At 36.7% G+C, this 25,085-nt stretch overlaps 1 protein-coding gene across 2 annotated transcripts in view; it reads left to right on the top strand.

The window, feature by feature from the left end:
- LDB3 (LIM domain binding 3) overlaps positions 1–6,416 on the top strand; it is a 92,059-nt gene extending 85,643 nt beyond the window's left edge. For both annotated transcript variants that reach the window (XM_083146350.1, XM_083146351.1), the window contains 3 exons: positions 1,649–1,818; positions 3,675–3,711; positions 4,556–6,416. In XM_083146350.1, coding sequence (XP_083002476.1) covers positions 1,649–1,818; positions 3,675–3,711; positions 4,556–4,652 — 304 coding nt within the window. In that variant the 3' untranslated portion in view covers positions 4,653–6,416. The remainder of the gene's footprint in view (positions 1–1,648; positions 1,819–3,674; positions 3,712–4,555) is intronic.
- The last annotated feature ends 18,669 nt before the right edge of the window (positions 6,417–25,085 follow it).

Here is a 25,085-nt window from a genome sequence, read left to right on the forward strand (position 1 = left end):
TCAAGGATGTATGACAATGCATACACATTACAAAAAAAGAATATTGTATAACTTTTAGAGGTTTGACTGTAATTTTCAATATACTATACTATGCATATGTTGAATAATATAAATAAATGCAAAAAAAAGGCTTCTGTGAAGAGCGTAATTGTAAAAGTTACTTCTGTTTCCATTGAGCTATACAATAACTTCTGGGCCCTATTTAGACCTGCTCACTTGGCTGCATCTATTCGGTTAACGGTGCTATGGCGCTAACAGTGTTACGCCACCGTGCCAGCTGGATCACCTTGTTACGCTGCGAGCAGATGTGTATGCTTACACATCCGCTCGCATGCGCCCACACAGAGGAAAAATCATTCGATGGTTACTGACCATCGAATGAATTTTCCTCTGTTGGCTGCAGAAAGTAAGCGGGGACTGACTTTTCAGTTTAACTTTCTTGTCTGTATTGGGGCATGCGCTGATGCCATGTGACGTCATCTCCCCACTCTGAGCAAGCAAGGGCATGCCTGCGTTTGCTGGGGTCTACCCAGCGTTTTTTTGTTGGTGCGCCCATCATTTTTGTGAGCATGCCCATAAAACACCGGGTGCCCACCCTAAAACCCCCCCAAGCTGGTCAATCAGGCACCTAACACCCCAGCAAGTCAAAATCTCATGCGCATTATCTCATATGAGCATATTCAGACCCCCACCATCGGTGACGTTGCCGAATTCAGACCTGGACGAACAAATTCTTCAAGCAGCAATAATAAGAAATGAAGCCTTGTTTTTGTATCTCTTAAACATATACATTGTGTTCAATTGTTAACTATTTTGTAACAATGGATGTAGAACTCAATGGATGTAGGCAAGTTCTTTTATTTAGATCATGGCAGTGATGTCAAGTAAGTCAGTAGTAATCTGGAAAACTTTAACAGAGCCATAAGGAAGCCCTCATCTACGAAATATTTTGAAGCATGTAACTTTTTCTGTTCTCTTAATAGAAAATATTGCTTCTAGCTATACAATTAGATGTAAGCACAGTACTAGGAAATAAATTAGTTGTATCTATCAATGACGAGTTGTGCTTACACTTCCTTTCAATTGTTTTATAAAGTCAAAGGATATAAAACGTTTTTTATTATTATTATTCATAATAATAATAATAATAATAATAATAATAATATAGAGAGGCCATTTTTTAAAATCATATTGTGTTCATTCTGCCAGTTATTTAAATGTAAGACTTGCCTATACTCTACAGCAGGAGTAGCCAACTCCAGTCCTCAAGAGCTACCAACAGTTATCATTTTCCAGATCTCCTCACAGAATCACAAGTGAAATAATTATCTCCACCTGTGGATCTTTTAAAATGTACCAGTGAGTAATGAGTTCACCTGTGCACTTGCTGGCTGACCTGGAAAATGTGAACTGTACAAGCTCTCGAGAACTGGAGTTGGCTACCCCAGCTCTACACTCATGTTAATGATAAACTCCAAAAGTTGATGATGGATTCCGTCTTAAGTTATAGAGAATGCTTTCGATATTTGTTGAATTAATATTTCCCCCCAGTCATGGTTGTGAATGTGTATGGTGATCTGACATTCGCATGGGATGGAGACATGAATCACTTTGTGCAAATCTTCAACTCCCTCTTTCTACATTGCAGTAACCTACCAGTTAAAGATCCTCATGTAGACATTGCTTCTCCAGTGTATCAGGCTGTTCTTAAAAATCAGGTCAAAAGTGAACACGAGATTGACGAGTGGGCACGCCGTGCTGCCAACCTGCAGTCCAAGTCATTCCGTGTCCTTGCACAGTTAACCGGAACAGAATACAGTGAGTAGATTTTGTTCTCCACTATGCATAAATGTTAGCAAACTATCAATAAAAGGAAAAAATCAGACTTTGCTTTTTGTTTATCTGTGGCATTTTCATTAGAATAACTCCATCTACATTTTATTTTATTTTATTTAAATCCCTTAAACTGTAAAATTATAAACATATCAGGTTATTAAATTTTCAAGAGGACATGCTTACCAATAGCAACCTAGCTATTATTTATCAAGTATTGTATATTCTCTAAGAGCAATTGGTTGCTATGGGAAACTTCTCCACCTGTCCTCTATGGAAGACTTGGTGCATCTCCACTCAAGTCGGTTAGAGGGAGTGAGACTGGGCTAGGAGATAAAGCAGCTGATGATAGCCTACAGTCTGTTTAACCCAAGTGAATTTGCCAAAACAGGTGCAGAAATTGCCAAGCAAACATTTTTATTCATCATAATGACCTGTAATGTATAGGAAATGTAATCTATTTTTACACAATATTTGTTATTTGAGTTTATATCACAAATGTGAGCAACGCTTTCATTTTTATCGGATATTTTGAACATCTCCCTCAGAGATGTTGGCAATCAAAGGGTTAAACACACTTGATACAAGTTGTCTGGATTCTAGAGCAGACAAGTTGACTTGTTCAAAGCAAATGTATAATATGGTTTATTCTTATGGAAGACAACATAGAAAAAAATGCATTAAAAATTAGTAATGTTTAATCACAGAATAATTAATTTGGGAAGACACATGAAATAAATTGGATAGAGATACCATTGGAATAAGACTTATTTCTGGAGAAACTCTAGAACCCAGATTTAGAGATGTAGTAAACAAACCTCTTATCTTGGTCATTAAAAATAATTCTGTCTCTCTTGAGCATTTCATTGACAATGAGTCATCAGCTTTTGAGTCCTACAAAATATAGTTGTAAACACATTGCAAGATACGAGAATAGAAATCCTTCCATCAGGACAAATCTCTCCCAACTGAACCTTTGTAGCTCTTTTTATGGTTGCTTGTCCTTTTAGATTGCACACATCAGACAGATAACAGCTCCTCACCACCCAAAAATACATTTTAGACAGGCCTCTGTCATTGACATATATTGACATTTATCTGTTTTGTGTACTTTTTGTTGGGTCAGTTTAGTCCTTGCAGTACCTGTCTCACTAACTGTATCTAGCAGTCTGGTTAGGTATGCAGGATTGGCCATCAGTGTGCTCCCAGCATTCAAGTACTGGCATGCTGACATGGTAAACATGCAGTTTAGAGAACATTATCTCCTGTAGATCAGCATGAAAGCTGGAAAATATGTTTCTTTACAAACATCTTTACAGTTCTAATGCCAATCCAGTTAACTTGCCGTAAGAAAAAGGGGAACTAAGTCAGCGTGCCAGCACCTGCATTCTGGAATTGACATGGTCACTTCCAACATAGGGGTAAATGTACAAAGATAGGAGTACTATTGAAGATGAGGAGTTGCCCATAGCACCCAATCATATTCTTCAGAACTTCTTTTTTATTTAGCACCTTCTAGAACAGTGATGGCTATTCTTGACACTCCAGCTGTTGTTGAACTACACATCCCAGCATGCTCTGCTACAGTTTTGCTATTTGGCCATGCTAAAAATGATGTAGGGCATGCTGGGATTTCTAGTTCAACAACAGCTGGAGTGTCAAGGTTAGCCATCACTGTTCTAGAAGATAATAGATATAATCCTTTGCTTCTATGGACAAAATTATCTTCAATAGAACACCCATAGGGCCTGTCTACCTCATAAATGCATCCTCTAGTAAACATATTATATTGGAAATTACACTAAAATATGTTATTTTTTGTTTTTCTTTTCCCCCTGCAGTGCAAGACCCTGATGAAGACGCACTGAAAAGATCAAGGTAGGCAACTAGCAGCAAAACAACATGGCCATCTTAATAGATAACAAATGCCTAAAGCTCTGAAGCAGAATTAATAAACACAAATTAAAACCAGATTTAACATCAAAGTTAATCTGCTATTGGCTTTTAAATTGGCGACATTCAAAAAACCCAAACTGTGACCCTTTTTCTTTTAAATCATTAACATTTTTGAGTCTCTGAGTCTATATACATTCATCTATAAATGATGTTGTGGCATGTTGTCGTCATGTGTGCAATTTATTTGGATACTCTACTCTTTGCAGACAACACATACATAGCTTTGTGCATAACCTGGATGCCCAAGCAATATTAGTAAGAGTAGAACATTGTTATCTGAATGATGAGAAGCTTTATAGTGCACCCAAATTAAGTAGTGCAGTAGTGGGCTTAAGTAGTGCACCTAACTAGGCTCACATAGTCTATGGATTTTTGATATTCATATTATATCTGAAGTAATGTATCATTAGAGGAGCGAAGATAGTTGTTACTGTCTGGTACCTGCATAGCAAGCCCAGAGGTATCTTAGATATCTCCCTATTGCTAGGAATGGACATACTGTATGTCTCTAAGGCATAATAAGACAAAGAGATGGACTGCCAAATAATCCAGATATAGTTTATTGGCTTCTTTATAGATTTCCTTCATAAACAGATATATAAATACAGTATTTAGAACAAATGCTAAATTATTGAGCCCACTTGGCACATGAAATATCCAAATAAATTGCCATATTTCTAGGCAGGGGAGTAAAGGTTGCTGTCCCTAACCCCTTTCTTTATTCCTCCTCTCTCTCCTTCTCTCTCTCTGTTTCTCCATGCCATAGGGAAAAGTTTGAAACGGAACGTAACAGTCCACGCTTTGCCAAATTGCGCACCTGGCATCATGGCCTTTCTGCACAAATCCTTAATGTTAAAAGTTAAATGCCCACGTGTAACACAGTATCTATTGAAAGGCAATAAACACAAATAATAACGTATCACCATGCAGAGTAAATCTGCCATATACATAAAAATATAAATATATAAATAGGAAAAAAAAACACAGGGACGTGTTCTTGCAGTGCCTGTCTTTATCTTATTGTTAGCCTTTTAACCCACCATTGTCAATTAAAAAAAAAAAATTGAAGACGGTATTTGTGTTGTGTTGCTTGGAATTAAGAAATAAACCACAAAAGCGCTTGTATTTAATTTCCTTTAAATAAAAAAGCTAAAAAAAACTAACATTTGTCAGGATTTGTGTGATCATTGTATATGCTGGTGACTTGTAATGTAGAGATATATCGTATGCTGTAGGATGCCTGCTATGCAGGTGATTGGAGGACTCTGACTTGGATATTGTTGTATTACAGATGGGGTGTCTTAATTAAGTAGAATGCATTTAATTTTTTTGGGCCATTTTAGACACCATACTTAAAAAATAAGTGAATTACAGGTCAGTTAGATAAAATGTGGTTCTTAGCAAGTTCTAATCTGTAGCTCCCAATTGGCTTTACGCAACCACAAAATACATATGATCGCTTTCAGTTGAGTTCATTGTAGAGATAGATTAGAGCGGAGTAAGGTTGTCCTTAAATCCATGAGCACAGTAGATTACTTACCAGCTAACCTTTGACCTTTTTCATCTCAATGATGCACTAAGTGGTGGGTGCTAACAATATATGTACATTTGGAAGCCCTGCAATTAGTTTACGTATAGTGGTTAAACAAGTGTTTGGCTAAGCAGTTTAAGTTTGTACAGTGTGTGTCTATTTTTTTTGCATCACAGAGATACTCTGATCAGTTATTTAAAAATAAATGATATCTGTGAACCAGATACAAACAGATATTAAAAATAAGAAGCTTCCATTTCATCTATAATGAGTAGAAGAAGCAGTGCAGTGGCTAAGGATGATACAAAGGGGGATATCCTAATATCAGTAGTCATTTACCATTGCTGATAGGTTCGCCGGGGGGGTATCCTACTAGCCCTGATGCCAGTGTCATGATCCAAAATCTGGCACTTATCGGTATTATGCTTCACATAATCCCCAATAAACAGCCCTTCAGACTCACAATGACACATGGGTCCAGGAACTTATCCCAGTGCCCATGTGTTATTTGCCAATCATGGAACACTTTTTGGATAAACACAACTGTCTGGATTAGGATCACCCGATATGTGATATATTTCTTATTATAAAAAAAAAAAATGTTTTTATAAACATCTTTTTTGAGCTACAATAGTTTAGGACATCTTTGGCAATTACTCATTCATTTTTACATAAGTATACATAATTTATTGTGGTGATGCCACATCAAAAGTTTAAATATTTCATTACAATACCCAAAATGAGAAATTTAATTTATTACATTTGAAGCATGTTTATGTTTGGAGCAAAATATGCTCTAAGCCTTAAGACAATTCTTGAATCATGGTCAAAGTATCACTATTTGAAGTTAAAAGTAGAAAATTATTTTGCTGTTCTTGTAAAGATTTATGGTTCAATAATAATCAATAGCTCTTTTTGCCTATTAAGATAACATTAGTATATACAGTATATCTAGAATTACTGGGCTGATTTAATGAGGTTTTCAGTTAGAAATTTAATGAGAAGCAGCAAAGATTTTGATGTAATATATGACATTGTTGTATTATTATTATTTTCATTTTTTGCTGTGTTGCTTATGATATTCTGTATTAATACAGCCACATTATGTACTTGTGTTGTGAAAATAAAAGTGGTTAATAGAAAAAAATCCTGTACTTGTTTATATTAATCAGTAGAATGACAACAGAAATAAATTATGGGGATCATTGTATCCACAGTTAGCAGAATTATTAGTCTATAGATCAGTGATTTTCAACCTTTTTACCTTGCGGCACACTAAATAAGATTTTAAAATTGCCAAGGTACTCCATGAGATCACCGCAGGGCAAAACAAATTGTCCCCAGATGAAAAAAAAACAAAACTATTGGCCCCATATAAAAAAACAATCACACTGGTCCCCAGAGGTAACAAAAATAACATACATTGGCCCTTTACATGAAAAGAAGAGCCCATTAAATAACAGTTGAACTTGTGGTGGCTGTAAACTGGTTTGGGCATCTCTATATCTGGGGGCACACTTGAGAACAGCTCAAGGCACACTAGTGTGCCATGACACAGTGGTTGAAAAACACTGCTATAGATCTTTGTTATATTATTATGATTACTGCAGCAGGCTAGTGGTCTGCAATTAGGAAGACATTAGAAAAATAGTGCAAAATTAGTGTTTGAATGCTCTGGAGGTTAGATGACAGACAACTTTTTTTAAAAGGGCAATCATTTAAAAAGCAAAACCATGCCTTGTAAATTATTGCCCCTTTAAAAAAAATATTATCCAAGTTCATCCGGCATCCCGTATGGCTGCCAAATTCGGACTTCATTACAGCCGGCCCCAAGTTCTATTAAATGCAATGTATTAGCCATTGACACATAAGTACATATATACTGTACATTATCAATCTGTCAACAATTAGAATTTTTCAAGGTCTAGTAAAGCTGCAGGTCTTTTGCTCTAAATACATATCCTCTAGTCTAGCAGAACATAGGAAACATATAAGAATTGTGTAATAACATATACTGTAGCTATTTAGGTGACCAATCATATTCTCTTCTATTTGGTGACCTGAACTAGACAAATAATAGAACTTGATTGGTTCCAATGGACTTTGAACCATATGGACAAATGGCAAAATATATTAAATAAGCATTTAAGTTTGATACTTAATAATAAAATTGATGAAAAGAAAGCATGTATATGTACTAACAGATTGGGTGGCATAAGAAAGCAACAGTCATGATTTAGGCAGAGCTGTAGACTTTACAAGGTAAAGCACAGTTGTTTATCATATTCCCCAGCCTCTACTGATCTTGGCTCAAAACCCCATATTTTTAGATAGTCCCTATGTCTCAGGGTGCATTGCTGCCTTTGTTCACTGCTATAGGGTACATTGGTTTGGTTGAGGGTGGTGATTTCATTAGTCAGGTTCCAGTATACATGTACAACAGCTTCAGTAGATAAAATGTAGCACGTGGGCAACCTTATCCATCCTGCAATCCCAAACTGAACCGATAAACCGCAAGCTTGTGCATCCATGAAGATGCTTCCATTGGGCTGCCAGTGTTAATCTAAAACAAAACAAAAAATCGTCCTTCAAGGTAAAATTGCTTGACTGGTTATTGTAATAGGGACGTATTATTTTCTGCTGTGGCCTGTGCTTGTATAAATGGACTAACATCTTATCCCTTCCCTTCTTCCTGCTCACTATCCCTCTATACTTTTCATACTTACATAAGGTAGAGATGCAATATGTTAGGATTGTGCATTGCACGTAGTGAATGCAGTAAAGGTAACTGCATGCATTAAAAAAAAATCATTTTACCATAAATGATATGATAGACTATTAGAAATTTGTCTGCTTTCTATATCGGAGGCCTGACCTGAGGCATGGAGATATTTGGCTTGACCTAGATCACTCACATGTGGCACTTGATCTTGAGATACATATTAATTGCTTTTACCCCATAATCTCTGCTTGGGATAACATGGTAATGCCATATTACATTTAATATGCTTGCATCAGAATTTCTAAAATGGAAGTGAATAATAAAAAACATGCATTACTCTAAATTTTTACAAATTTTGAAAATTATTGCTAGCTTTTTTAACTTTCAATGTGCTTATCTTATGCTCTTTGAGGATTTTAGCTATATATGTCATAGTTAAATGTAGACTAGAAAATAATAAATACAATTTTTTCAGTCCTCTCAGAAACAGGAAGGATCAAGTGATCACATATCAGAGACCTGTTAAAAAATAACACATTTGCTTCAATGCGAAATTGAGTTTAAAACTATTTGAAGCCTATACATACATGTGTATCTGATTAATTAAAAAAAAACCTTTCCTAAGTATCTGTTTCTTATTTTTGATCCATCTTCTGTTTTTTTTTTAACTTAAGTCTAATCAGCAATCTTTCACATTGCTTCTTAACTGTGTGCTTCGTGATATGTCCTCCCTCATAAATTGGCAACTTGCTTCTCTAAGTTCATTTTAACATTTTAGATAGTTTGCGATACCCGATTTATTCTCATGTGCATTTATCATTACATTTTTAAACACTTAAAACATTTAGGTTAACCAATATTAACAGATAATTATACGTATATTGCCTGCTTTTAAGCATATAAAAATGTTATACTTTTAAAATTCTAAAAATAATTTGTATATTCAGTACATTTTAAATTGCCGATATATAGTTTATTAACATGGTTTCTTAAATACATAAATTGTACCCTATTGAAGAAGAATGAGATGGCAAAATCAGTTTCATTGATATATTTATTTGCAAATTTTGGAGAAAAAGTAAATCTACAGTAAATACAAAATTTTCATAATTACAAAATTTCAAATTACATAAATAGTACCATTATTCTACCTTACAGGATTGTCATGGTTTTTGTATTTTTTGCGATAAATGTAAATATTTATAATTATCCTACCTTAGGTGCCAGTAGAATTATATGATTACATATTAATATAATGAAAGTCAGAGCATTATATCTTCTATACTAGTAGAACTTGCACCCAGACCTCACTTTCCCATTTGATGTCATTTGATTTGATGTCAAAGGCCTGTAGCGTGGGCTGTTCGTCTTTTTCTATAATGGATGAGAAGAGAGAATGGCTTATTTTCCTGAATATCAAATCCATACACTAAAACATGCATGCATAACTTTAACAAACAAGAACATCATATCTGTATTTTTTTCTTTAATGTCTCTTGTCACTTTCATGTTGTCTGGCTATATTCTTTTTTAAAGGCAGAACTTTTATTCTGAGCGTGCTTCTTATTTCAATTTAAATTTTTTTAATTTTTTCTGTAAATTGTAAATAATAATGTTTATATTTTTATATTGTTTTCTTTTATTTTAATAATAACACCAAGTTGTGCTGGTAGTATTTTTTTATTCATTTATACAACATACAAGTCAACCAAAATTATACAAATCTAAAAATATAGTAATATTTTTCACTGATGTACTTTTTCATCTTTATTTGCAACTTAAATAGTATCTTAGATACCTTTGTATGTCTTTCATAAAATATCTATCTTATTATATTCTATAACTTTATAAATTAAAAAAATATACTAATAATTGTCATTAACATAAATAGATGGTCTTTAATGTTTTATACTTTTAAAATTATGACAATTATTTAGGATTTTATATAGATTTATTTTAAATAAAAACAGTAATGTTTTGTACAGAATAAAATGGAAATGTCCCCAAAATGCAAAAAGCTCATAAAATTAACCTCTAAAGCAGTGGTTTCCAAACTTTTTTGCATCACGGCACACTAGATTATCAGAATATTTGTCAAGGCACCCCTAGGTGCAATGTTTTCTACCGAGAATTTCAGAAAACAATATTAAATTAAATAAGTTGTGTTTAAATGTAATCCTTAGGTCCAGTTATGTGGTGAGGGACATAATTCACTTCTGTTTATCCACATATTTAAAAACTGGAAGCCACAAGCATTGGTTTTGCCTATTACATTGACCATAAATAATTTGAATCTGTTCTGGACAACCAAGCCGAGGTACCCCTGCAAGTGCTCCGAGGCACCCCAGGGAGCCTAGGCGCACAGTTTGGGAGCCACTGCTCTAAAGTATGATTTACCATTAGCATGAATAAATAAATAAATATATACAAGATATACAATGCTGTAATTGATTTTAAAAATACTTCATAAACCCTAATGTCGATATTTCCATTCTTATTCTAACTCACAATAAATGTATAGTATAAACAAGTCAATATAAAAATGTTAAAAATATATATTTTTTCAAATATTAAGACAAATGTGCTTACAAGAATGAAAGAAAATATCTCCATATTGTTGGGAGAAGTGTTACATTTTTACTATGAAAAAACAATAAGGTGTTAGTCTGTAAATAAATAATGTATTATACCATGTGTGTTTTGCACTTAATTGTATTGCTGTTCGAAATTCGTCAGGTTTAAAAAAGATGATAATCATCAGCTTTGAGTAACCAACATTAGTAAATAAACTTGTAAGTGGCTATTCTGTAAAAGTAGTGTAGATTGTACAGGTATATACGTTTATGTTAGTAAAAATGCATTTTAACGTAATAAAATAGTTATTCATTTTAGAAGAAATTTAAAAAAATGCATTATTAATAATATACTCTAGATGGTGCTGTAGTGCTGCATTATTTTCAAGCTGTGTACACTACATAGCCAATAGCAAAACTATACCAGGGGACAAGCAAACACAGACAAAAAAACAAAACCACAATTACATTCATTCTTTTTCTAAATGAACTAAATTGCATAAAATTGTCTTTTACAATTTTTTTAAAAATAGCTAAAATATTGTCAGTGATTTAAAATCAAAACTGTTTGCAGTAGTTTGGGTAGGTTATAAAAGCTCTTGCCCAGTAAATAGCCTTGTTTTCTTTTTGTTCTAACCAGTATTATGTATTGTTTCTTCTTCCCATCCCCTGTCCTTCTCTTAATCCTTGTCACCTTATCAACTCCCCTGCCACCTGATTTAAAAGTGTCCAACACATTATGTATAGGTGAATAATATGGATTTTTTTTTAGTATGGGAGTGGTTGTGAAAACAATATATTATTGTTGGGGAAAATGACAGTTAAGACCAAAACAAACAGACATAACAAAAGGCCTAATGCTGCTAGAAGCCTCACCTGCCTCTTATATCAAGATTCTAGGCCACTATCTGACACCCTGCTGTTTTTAAAACACGCTTCTGACTTACTTGCTTTGAGAGTGATCTGTTACTTTAATTGCATGCATTTTTGAGGTTCTTGGTATATTATTGTTTTCACTTTCTTTTTCCACTTGTTATAACCTCTCATTCCACTTTAGCTTCACCAGTCTTCACTGAAATCCATGACTCACCATGAGCCAAGGGTGGCAAGTCACGTTTCAACTGCAGTAAAACAGCTCAGGACCACTTAACCAACCAAAACAATTCAACAGGAATATTTTATTTCAGCTTTAGAACATCAAAAGTAAAAAAAACAAAGTATAATTTTTTAATCATTAATTGAACTGGCTCAAAGCATAGAGAGCACAATACAATTAAATGCATTGTGGCCTTTACGCAAGACACCAGTGCCTTGTGTCTTTCTGTACCTTACGGTAAGGTGATGTTACAGTGACTATGAACAGAAATGGGCCTTTTTCAAGGTTACTTGTTATTTTTAGGCTAAAACTAAATTCAACCAAATTACCCTGGATAACTTAGTGAGTCATGGTTCTGCTGTAATCATAAATGGCAGGTACTGTATGTCCCTTATCCATCACTATTACTTATAAGTTTGGGACTCTTGCCTTCAAATGGTGATTCATATATTTTACAACTGTCTTTCTTAAAGCACATTCACCATATCCTCTTATTTCACAGCAGCAAGACTGTTCCCAAATCTCCTGAAACAAGGTAACTTGTGCAGTGGATCGTCTTTACAGCTTTATTTTTAACCCACATTTCATATTTAAATACAAAGCCACGCTTATTTTTAAGTTATATTATTAACATACAGTTCTCAAAAATGAAAATTCATATGAGATAAACCTTGAGGGGGTGGCACAAGTTTTAAAGTGATGTCTTTCTAAAGATGGCATAGACATGGAATAGCAAAAACTCTTGAACATTAATAAGTGCTGTCTTAAGCTGTGTACACACGGGGGCGATAGGGGCTGAAATCGCTGGAAATATGTTCGCTGTCGACCATATTGCCAGCGATGGGAGTGTGCCCCGGCAATAAATCGCCGGGTGCGCGCTCCCGTTTTCAGCCCCATTCTAATCGCTGGTCGCAGGAGATTGCTCCTGAGACCAGCTGATTACCTCTGCGGCTCCCCCGGCAGAGCTTCCTTCTCATCAGCGACCATCTCTGGTCGCTGATGAAAAGGAGACACTGAGCAATATATCTCCCCCTGTGTGTACGCACCTATATAGTCCCAGTGCCATCTTTACAAAGCGATCACGGGAAAGATGTCACTGTTGGGACAGGTATGAGGGTACACTGGGGAGTCTGTTGAGTGTAGGGTGTGCATATGACCCTTGGACCTATGGACCCAGATTTAGTGCACACCCTGTGCCCAAATTTAGATACATTAGTATCAGTTGGGGAAAAAATTACTTGATTAGCATCCAGCGTTTTGACCATCCATTCAACAATCATATTCTATTAACCTACCATTGATCGGTCTTATTGCCAATGTATTGGACAACACAGTATCAGTCTGATAAAGAAGACTAACTTTGCTTAATAGTAAGACAGTGGTACTTCTTCTTTGAAACATATAATGAAAATCAAAGTTCTACCAAAACTAAATACAGTACCTTCAATTTCCTTTGTAAAATATAAAAAAAATATTATTGCACAATATGCCTTAATTCTTGTGTTGGAAAAATGTATCTGTTTCCTTGTGCCAGTTGCCTTCAATCAGTTTTCTAAATGTATGGAAGTAAAATGTTTTTTTTTAAATAGCACTTGTTATACTATGTGTAAATTTACTAAAGTATGACTTTTTAGACATGAGTGATGTTGCCTATAGCAACCAATCACATTCTAGCTTTTATCCTATAGAAGGTGCTAGATAAATAAGTAGCATCTGATTGGTTGCGATGTGCAATAACTCTCATTTCTAAAAACTTACATTTACACCTAGGACTTGTGTTCCTTTCACAAACTAGGGGATAAAATGACTTATGAGTTAAAATTTTGAAAGAACTATAAATTATTTAAAATACTTATCAATACTATATTTGCCCTTAAACTTTGACTTTTAATGCATTCTGAAATCGATTATTCAGTTCCATAAAATTCCACCTATTTATTTAACTAAAATGAAGGTAGTCCTTTATTTGGAATGTGCTGAAAGCACACTGTAATTTCTGTCACCCAGTCCTGCAGGTACTTCAGTATCACAAAGTGCCATCTCAGGGGTTTGGCACCCTTCTAAGTCATCCACCATGAATGCCAACCCTTCTCAAACAAATGCAGTGCCAGCCAGAGGTTATTCCGTGAGGTTTGGGTCTGATACAAGTTCAAGAGCACCCACTTATACCAGCCAGAGAGGGTATAAACCCTCACCCCCTGTTGCGTCATCTTATAAAAGGTATAAGATAACCGGTATTAACCACGTAATCAACGGTTTTGAGATTGACGTTCTTAAATTTAATACCTTCCTAACAATGTTTTGGAAAGTTTTTGTATAGCAGTTATACAAATGACTATCTATCGTAGAACAGTGATAGGCAATGTGATACACTTTAAGGGTCCCCCTAACCTTTAAACAGGCTACTCATCAATCTTAATCTTAGGAACAAATAAAAACAATACGTTTAATCATAGAAATATACATATATCTGTAATAACATATCAGAAGGCATTTTTATATACGATAAACCATTGGAATAAGCTGTAACAAACAAATCTGACATCACATCGTTAAAGAACTAATGGTAGCAGTGAATGGTAGCAGTGCCACACATGGCACATTAATCATGAACAGCATAATATATATATAAATTTTAGGACATAGGGGAAATGTAATATAGTGTGAATTGCAGGCATTGGTGAGAACCAATGTTTTAACATGTCAATCATCTGAAGTGCAGAACCACACTGGTTTCTGGGATATCACTTACAGTAAATAGCCATTGCATCTGGCTCCATCAGAACATTAAGAATTACTGCCGTATGATGAGATTTTTGTTGTGAATCAATCTTTTTAGGACGATACCCAGAGAAAACATACAGAATGCCGCTGTATGCAATGTCTAGTGTGATGCTATATTTCTTTTGTTGCTTTGCTATAGTCAGCTCTGCCTACTGCTTCTAAATAGTACCTGTGCGTAAAGTTTCCTGGTATCCCTAAACACCTGTTACTCTTGGTACACCATTTTGTTCTAGAAGGTATGTTTCCTAATTTTATATTACGGTTGAAATTTTAATCCATTGCAGAAAATATTATCTTATATTCTCTAATATTATCTTATAGACTGTAGTTTTTTCATATTGTATGTTGGTGCACTAATACACCTAGGGCCAGATGCACTAAGCTTCAAAAGTGATAAAATGGAGAGTGATAAACAACCAACCAATCTGCTCCTGCCTGACATTTTTCAAACACAGTCCGTGGCATGGCAGATAGAAGTTGATTGGCTGGCTGTTTATCACTCTCCATTTTATCACTTTTGAAGCTTAGTGCATCTGGCCCCTAATCTGTACCTATACTTGAACACGTCCTATCCACATAGCTCCTGCAATCTGTCCTTGCAATATTGTGCCTATGCAGTTGGCCCCACCTTGATTTTGCAAATCCATGAACTAGCATATAAAGCCCAGTATATATATATATATATATATATATATATATATATATATATATATATACCAAGGTACGGCACTCCAATCAACCTGGGGTGGAGTGAGTCGTGCCTTCACAGCAATACAAAATTGCAATACACAGTCTCGGGGATGCCGCACTCGTAACTGCTGATAAAGAACACGATGCAGGAACCGGTTGCTTCACATCAACGTTTCAAATTTTATTTCATTTGTCATCAGGATCCTGATGACAAATGAAATAAAATTTGAAACGTTGATGTGAAGCAACCAGTTCCTGCATCGTATTCTTTATCAGCAGTTACGAGTGCCGCACCCCCGGGACTATATATATATATATATATATATATATATATATATAGTAGGCAGGGGGGAGGAAAAAGCAGCACTCCAGGCATCTTTGGCAAATAACACTCTCAGGCCATCCTACATGGACAACGTTTCATTGCTTTTTAATAAGCAATTTCTTCAGGTCATGGCATCAAGACAAACAATGTACAAGTCCTACCTTATATCATCCAAGTGTGGTTCAGCGTCCTCCGGAAGCGGGACCGCACACCCGGCCGGTGCTGTGAGGTGATGTCACTCACGTGTACATCCTAACTGTGCTCCATATATATATATATGTGTGTGCAAAAGTAGCATGTGATGTCATGGATCACTAAATGCCTGCCAATGATGCACAACCAACAAATGGTCTCAACTAACAAATATGTCTGCCCTTGCACTAACATTTGCTCATATCAATAGGTCAAATAATAGTCATTAGTTGGAAACACACATCTACAAATATCCAGTCATAACATTTGTCCTACTCATAAATTCCATAACCCTGGATTAGTGCAGGGACAATTAACCTCTATTTTTATAGGTACGTATACAGTAAAATGGCTGTTGCCATTTTAGGATTAAGTCAGTGTAAACAAAATAATGTTAAGCCTATATGTCTTACAAATGGTTTTATTGGTTGGTAGGAGCCTCCCGCAGATTTCCAGATCCTAGTTGCTGTTATATAAGAAAGTCCATGTTGACGTCTTAATCCAAAATTAAATGCTATGGAAAGTTGTCCACCCTTTGAAAAATCGCTTGTGCTGGTGAAAATTGCTCAGTGATTTTCAGCGTAGCGATTTTCACCATCATCGGACTGCATACATACTGCAGTGTATGCACCTTTACAGAGAATATTGATAAATATACATTTCTCTCTAAGTAATATCTATCCAGCCATTTCCTTCCATGCACCTTTAGTATATCTTGTGTCTTATACATAGAATACTATTTTACCTTATTTTGTGTCCACAGTAAGGGTAACGTTGTAGGGGTTTTCTGTTTTTTATTTAATAACTTTTTTGCACATCTGAAATAACACATGTAATAACTGCTCCACAGTACATGAACATATTGGCATTGGCTGTGCCTCTTTTATTCAGTAGAGATTATTTCCCCTAGATTTTCCATTGATTATTTTGACCAGTTGGCATTATCTTGACTTGGCTATATGTGTTTTCTGAAATCTTTAACTAGTGTGTACTTCCTCTGCCCATTCTTTTCATATAAGAAACTGTAAATAAATAAATAAATAAATAAATAAATATGTGTATCTCCTTCAACCCTCTGTTCTATTTGTATGTACAATATCTCTTTCACTCTTTCTTTCTATATTGGGTGTACTCCTCTACCCTTATTCCTATATTGGGTGTGCCTCATCTTCCCTCTCTTCTTATATTTGGTAAACCTCCTCTGCTCTTATTTCTTACATTAGTTGTACCTCCTTAGTTCTTTCTTCCTATAATGGTTGTACCTCCTCTGTCCGTTCTGTCTATATCGGGTGTACCTCCTCTGCTCTTATTTCCTACATCGGTTGTACCTCCTCTGTCTTTCTCCCTATATCAGGTGCACCTCCTCTGCTCTTATTTCCTACATCCGTTGTACCTCCTCTGCTCTTTCTGCCTATATCGGGTGTACCTCTTCTGCTTTTATTTCCTACATCGGTCGTACCTCCTCTGCTCTTTATTTCTACACTGGGTGTACCTCCTCTGCCATTTCTTTCTACATTGGGTGTATCTCCTCTGCCCTTTTTTTCTATATCTGGTGTTCCTCCTTTGCCCTTACCATATCAGGTTTATCTCCTCTGCCCTGTCTTTCTATATCTGGTGTTCCTCTTTTGTCCTTTCTTACCATATCGGGTTTACCTCTGCCCTTTCTTTATATATACGGCGTACCTCGTCTGCCCTTACTTCCTACATCTACTATACCTCCTCTACCATTTCTTCCTTTATCTAGTGTCCTCCTCTGCTCTTTCTATCTTTCCATATTATGTGTACCTGTTACACTGCTTTCTTCTAGATTGTGTGTGCCTCCTTTGTTATTTCTTTTTCTAGTTTGTGTATATCTGCCTTGCCATTTTCTTCTACTGTATATTAATCTACTTTATGTATTTCCCCTTCCTTTCTTTCTATATACAATAGTTTATCACCTATTTCAGGTCACTTCATTGACCATTCTGTATTGCATGTACCCTCCCCCTTTTTATATTACATGCATCTCCTTTCTCTATCTTTCTATGTTTGTTTACATACTTTTTTATATATCCCATGTGTCCTTTTCTATCTTTCTTTCTATACCACGTGTAACGGCTCCTATATTTCTTTTTATAGCTTTTTATAGCGACTTTATATTCCTATACCTTTCTTCTATAATAGTAGAATAGGTGGTATACTCGAGATTGGAAACTCAGAGTAGAAATAGGCGCCCTGTGGGGTGTATCACTAAGCTGCTCCTACTTGAGGGGTGTAAAGCCCTCTTAAGGATACAAGAATAGAAAAAAGGGGGGTGGAGCGCTAAGTGGATCAATTGGATATCACTGTTTTATTTATATAAAATATTTAAAAAAACAAGCAATTTATAACAAGACAATACTAATATATAAGTGACAAAATACAACAATTAGTAAAAAGTATTTCATATGTAGTGTATAGGACAAGGAAGATAATACTTATATCTCTGCGTAGCTGCCTTTGTGTCCCTTGAGATGTGGGGGGGGGGGAAATTGGACTCTCCGGATAGTGCACTACCGAATTGATGGTTGATGGTATGCCGTCCTGGATGGTATTAGGAGATGCTGGAGGATGTTCTGGTTCCCAAAAATTTGGGGTCCTCACTAGATTGCGCTGATCCCAGTAGTAGAAATTGTCTGTGGTAGATTTTCTCGCTGGAGGAAGATCTGTATACCTTCAGAATGAAGGGTCCTCACGATGATGCGATATTGGATATCCACAGGGTACAGACTGATGACTCCCAAATTGGAGATAACAAAAGCAATGGGATCCGGAGGGTGGCAATGAAAGGGAAGTTTCCAGGAGAGTGGATGGCAAGGGGAGGGGGTGGAGGGCAGAAGGCAGAGTAAAGGTTCTTTCCAGTCCTTATTCAGTAAAAGCAAGTGCTGCCTAACATGTTTCACCGTGACCTCACGGCTTTATCAAAGGTATGGCACTTGGTCAGTGGGCTGGCTTTAAATACCCTTAGACAGGAAGTATACAATCAATAGAAACATTTAACCAATTGATCCCTAGAACGTATATAATTAAAGGTTTTTGCACTTTATATACTTTAATTATATACGTTCTAGGGATCAATTGGTTAAATGTTTCTATTGATTGTATACTTTCATTGCCACCCTCCGGATCCCATTGCTTTTGTTATCTCCAATTTGGGAGTCATCAGTCTGTACCCTGTGGATATCCAATATCGCATCATCGTGAGGACCCTTCATTCTGAAGGTATACAGATCTTCCTCCAGCGAGAAAATCTACCACAGCCAATTTCTACTACTGGGATCAGCGCAATCTAGTGAGGACCCCAAATTTTTGGGAACCAGAACATCCTCCAGCGTCTCCTAATACCATCCAGGACGGCATACCATCAACCATCAATTCGGTAGTGCACTATCCGGAGAGTCCAATTTCCCCCCCCCACATCTCAAGGGACACAAAGGCAGCTACGCAGAGATATAAGTATTGTCTTCCTTGTCCTATACACTACATATGAAATACTTTCTTCTATAATACATGTATTTTCAGCTACATTTTTTTCTATAGTTTATGTATCTCCCCCTACCTTTCTTTAAGTAGCAAGTGCATTACCTACTACCTTTCTTTATATAGAACATTTATCTTCTACCTTTCTTTCTACAAAATGTGTATATACTACTGCCTTTCTTTCTATAGCTTTTGTATCAGCACCTACCTTTCCTTCTATAGCATGTTTATCTCACCCTACCTTTCTTTCTATAGCATATGTATCTCACTTTGGCCCTTATTCTGATTGACGCGGACTTTACCGCATACTTTCGGATCGCGTCTTTACGGCGTCTGCGCATGCGTGGAGAACGCAACGCGCATGTGCCACGCCTTGACTCCGTACCTGTTCGGCCAAATCCCGTCCAAAACTGTTCCCCGCAATCAGTCGGGAAATATGGGCGTATTATGGGCGTCATGCGGAATGACACATGGGCGTAGTTTCAAAGTGGGCAAAACGGGGCGGAAACATGGGCGGACACGGGGGAGTACACTTATGTTGGGGGGCGTACATTCGGATACCACTCCGAATGCACGCGATCAAAAAGGGAAGAAATGTGCGGTGTCCACAAGTGTACTATTGCTTTGCGGACACCACTCGTTCATGCGGTAGGCGAACGTACGCCTAATGACTACAAGCATTAACACCTGAACCCAATAGAATCGACTCCTTTACTCATTACTCACTAATAGGACGCTTGTCAGTGCTTTAATTGAAACCATTGCTGCTTCAAGGAAACCGTACTAATCCCCCACATATGCTGTACTTGTCACACACTTTAAAACTGCTAAAAATGGACATGACTGAATATTAATACTAGCAATACAGAAGATATATAATAGTGGGTTGTTTGGCGTAAATACTCCGCTTACGTGCGGTAGCACCGCTTGGCTCCCGGTCGGATGCGGTATTTCCGAGCATACTCTGTAATACTCTGTAATACCGTGCAGAATCTGAGTGTTTCTCCCGCACACGCATGGTTTGTATGTCGTCCGTAAACACGCCCTGTTCTTAAAGAGTGAGTCCGTCCGAATGCGGAGGACACGTGGGCGTTTCTACGGACGATGGCCGCATGCGGCAAAACACCGTGGCGTGCGGACCGCTCCGTAAGAATGCGGGAATATCCGCACCGATCAGAATAAGGGCCTTTATCTTTCTTTCTATAGCATGTGTATCTCCTATTACCTTTCTTTTTATAGCACTTTTATCTCCCCAACCTATATTTCTGTAGCTTATGTATCTCCAACGTTTTTTCTATAGCAGATGTATTTCTTTATAACTTTCTTTAAATAGCACCTTATCTACAGCCACCTTTCTTTCTATAACATGTGTATCTCACTCGACCTTTCTTTTTATAGCATCTTTATCTTCTACTACCTTTCTTACTATAGCACTTGTACAGTATCTCTTCTAACGTTTATTTTTATAGCAACTTTATCTACATCTACCTTTATTTCTTTAGCTGGTGTATCTTGCTCTCCCCTTCTTTATATATTAGGTGTATAACCTCCTACCTTTCTTTCTTTTGCGCATGTATCTATTCCTATCTTTCCTTCTATAGCAGGTATATTTCGTCCTGCCTTTCTTTTTAAAGTACCTTAGTGTCACTGTACCTTTTTATCTCTAGCACATATATCTCCTTCTACCCTTCGTTTATAGCATCTTTATATCCCTCTTCCTTTCTTTCTATAATGTGTATCTCGTCATATCTTTCTATAGCATGTGTATCTCCTATTACCTTTCTTTCTATAGCAAGCATATTTTATTTATTTCTTAACAGTTTCTTATATAGCGCACACATATTCCGCAGCATTTTACAGAGAATATTTGAACATTCACATCAGTCCCTGCCAATCTATATTCCCTACCACATGTACATACACAGACATTCTAGGGTTAATTTTTTGTTGGGCGCCAATTAACCTACCAGTATATTTTTGGATTGTGGGGGGAAACCGGAGTACCCGTAGGAAAGCCACACAAGTATTGAGAGAATATACAAATTCTGCACAGTTAGGGCCATGGTGGGAATTAAACCCATAATCTCAGTGCTATGAGGCAGTAATGCTAAGCATTACACCATCCGTATATATCCCTCTACCATTCTTTCTATAACACCTGTATCTCGTCATATCTTTCTCTCTATAGCATGTGTATCTTCTCATACCTTTCTTTCTATAGAAAGTCTATCTCACTCTACCATTCTTTCCAGGGCATAACTAGAACTTTGTAGGCCCCATAACAAAATCTTGAAAGGGCCCCCTCCCCCCCAAATATTTTCACAACATTACCCCTCGGGGAGCAGGAGAGAGTGTGGGGAGTGATTGACAAAGAAGGTGTAGGGAAAAGAGAGTGAAAAAAAAGGCTTAATGGATTAAGAGGGAAAGAGAGAGAGAAGCAAAAGATACTCCAACTAAAGAAAGAAGGGGAGCAAGGCAGAGTAAGTGTCAGGGATAGAAATGAAGAAATAGAGAGGGAGAGAACGAGAGAGAGTGTGTTCTGGAGAGATACGGGAAGAGACAGGGATAGAGAAAAGGTGTAAGGGATATACAGGAGTAGGGAGACAGGGTGTCAGAAAGAGAAGAGGGAAGGAGCAAGATAGAAAAAGGAATGGAGCATGGAGGAGTTAGAGAGAATGTCAGGGGGCAGGATGCACAAATGCAAAAACATATGCGATTATTAATGCAAAGGACAGCTTTCCGATAAAAGCTGTCCTTTGTGATGCATCCCTGTCACTGCAATTCAAAGTCTGTAACCTGGGAGTCCCTCTGCGCATGCGCAGAGTGATGGCAGTGGCCATGGGGCTTGCTGGCAGAAATTGGTGTCCAAGCCAAAACCCAGACATATGGGGTTTAGTGCATTGGGAAATGCGGTAACCGCATTTTGCCTTTAGTACATCCCGTCCAGGAGAGACAAAGAGGAGAGTGAGGGAGAGTGAGTGCAAAGGGTTGAAAGAAGGAGAGTCAGAGGGAGAGAACAAGAGAGGAAAGGGAAGGGATTACAGCTGTGACAATACATATAGCTTGTCTCACTGAAAGTTAAGGAATGTATTTAGTCATATGTATTATTGGATGATGCATTAATGATGATTAAATTAATTTTATTGTCTCCACTCACAATTGCCCAGGGTCTCCTCTGCTCAGCAGTGACAGGGGTTTCCTCCATTCACTAGTACCGGGGGACTTTTCCTCTCATCAGCCCTGACATCTCGTCCAAGATACCGGGCCCGATAGCAGCTGCATCCCCTGCACCCTCTTTTGTTATGCCACTGATTCTTTCTATAGCACATGTATCTATTCCTACCTTTCATTTTATGGTACCTTTATCTTCCTCTACCTTTCTTTCTATAGCTTATGTATCTCCTCCTACTTTTCTTTTTATTGCACATCTATCTCTCCTAACTTTCTTTCTATAACACGTGGATCTCCTTCTACCTTTCTTTCTTTTGGCCATGTATCATTTCCATCTTTTTTTCTATAGCAGGTGTATTTCCTATTACCTTTCTTTTTATAGCACTTTTATCTCCCCAACCTATATTTCTGTAGCTTATGTATCACCTCCTACATTTGTATAGGGGTTTATCTCTTCCTACCTTTTTTTATAGAAGCTTTATCTCACTCTACCCTTCTTTCTATAGCACATGTTTCTCCTCCAACCTTTTTTTCTATAACATGTGTATCTCAACCTACACTTTTTTTTATAGCACTACCTTTCTATAATATGTGGATATTCATCTACATATCCTCTGTAGCACATGTATCTTTTCCTACCTTTTATTCTGTAACATGTATATTTCCTCTAATCTTATCTTTTTTTCAAGCACCTTTTTCTTACTCTACATTTCTGTCTATAGCATGTGCATCTCCTCCTACCTTTCTATAGCATGTGTATCTCTTATTACCTTTCTTATACAGCACTTTTATCTCCCCTACCTTTCTTTCTATAACACGTGTATATCCCCTTGCCTATCATTCTATAACACGTCTTTCTCCTTCTACCTCTCATTTTATAGTATCTTTATCTTCTTCTATCTATATGCCTCTATATTTCTTTCTTTAGCTTTTACTTATACTTTTTTTATAACACCTTTATCTTCCACTACCTTTCTTTATATAACGTGTGTATCTTCCTCTACCTTTCTTTCTATAACATGTGCATCTTCCTCTACTTTTCTTTATATAACATGTGTGTCTTCCTTTACCTTTCTTTATATAACATGTGTATCTTCCTCTACAGAAAGGTAGAAAGGTAGAAGAAGATACACATGTTATATGAAGAAAGGTTTCTTTATATAACGTGTGTATCTTCTTCTACCTATCTTTATATAATATGTGTATCTTCCTCTACCTTTCTTTATATAACATCTGTATCTTCCTCTACCTTTCCTTCTATAGCACACACATTTCCACCAACCTTTCTTTTTATAGCACCTTTTTCTCCCTCTACCTTTCTTTTTTTAACTCATATACTGGGCCAAATGTAATTGGGTGAGAGTTTCAGAAAGTGAGAGATTTTGGGAGAGTTTTCCCATGTTTTTTAAAGCAGCAATCAAATACCTGGCAAAATCAACCTGGTTTTGCAGTGTAATTGATTGCTAATTTAAAAAACATAGGAAAACTCTCCCAAAATCTCTCACTTTCTGAAACTCTCACCCTATTACATTTGGCCCACGGTATCTATTCATACAGTACCTTTATTTTTATAGCACATGTATCTTCTACTTCTCTATCTATAACACATGTTTCTCCTCCTACACTTCTTTTTTAAGCACATGTATTGCCTTCTACCTTTCTATAATATGTGAATATCCATCTACCATTCTTCTATAGCACACGTATCATTTTCCTACCTTTCTTTCTATAGCAGTGGTTCCCAACCCTGGTCCTCAAGTACCCCCAACAGTACACGTTTTCCAGGTCACCCAGCAGGTGCACAGATTATTCAGGCACATTTTAAAAGATCCACAGGTGGAGCTAATTATTTCACTTGTGATTCTGTGTGGAGACCTGGAAAATGTGCACTGTTGGGGGTCCTTGACGACCAGGGTTGGGAACCAATGTTCTATAGCACGTATATTCCTGTAACCTTTCTTTTAGAGCACATTTATCTCCCTCTACCTTTCTTTCTATAACATGAGTATCTCCTCATACCTTATTTTCTATAGCAAGTGTATATTACTCTACCATAGGTTTATTTCCTCCTACCATTCTTTCTATACTTTAGCTTATGTATCTTCTCCTTCATTTCTTTATATTGCACATCTATCTCTTCTTTCCTTTCTTTATATAGCAAGTGTATCTTCCTAACTTTCTTTCTAAAGCACCTTTAACTCCTTCTACCTTTCTTTCTATTGCAAGTGTATTTTCTTCTGACTTTCTTTTTTAAAGCACCTTTTCTCGCTGTAACTTTCTTTCTATAGTATGATTATTACCGTCTACCCTTCTTTTTATAGCACATACAATTCCTCTATGCATTCTTTTAATAGTACCTTTATCTCCCTCTACCTTTCTTTCTATAACCTGTGTATCTCCTCCTACCTTAATTTTTACCATTTTCCGAAAAGCCCCCACTATCAGTAAAACTGGGATTTCTGTAGTTGCATTATTTACTTTGCCAACTTCTGCACTTGAGCGATCTAAGAACACATATGTGCAGAGCCACTGGTCACACAGTGAGGAGGCAGTGAAAGGATCAAAACACCTTCCAATAGGAAAAAAAACTGAAGATGGTTTTGTTCTCTCAGACAATCTCTGAACATTTCATAGACTGCTGAATATCTGGAGATCCTATGAGACCCTTATTGATGAATAGTGCATAAAACTACAAAACTGTTGCAAACCCTCTG

This window comes from Crinia signifera, chromosome 6, assembly GCF_055691185.1.
Source record: "Crinia signifera chromosome 6, ASM5569118v1, whole genome shotgun sequence".
NCBI lineage: Eukaryota > Metazoa > Chordata > Amphibia > Anura > Myobatrachidae > Crinia > Crinia signifera.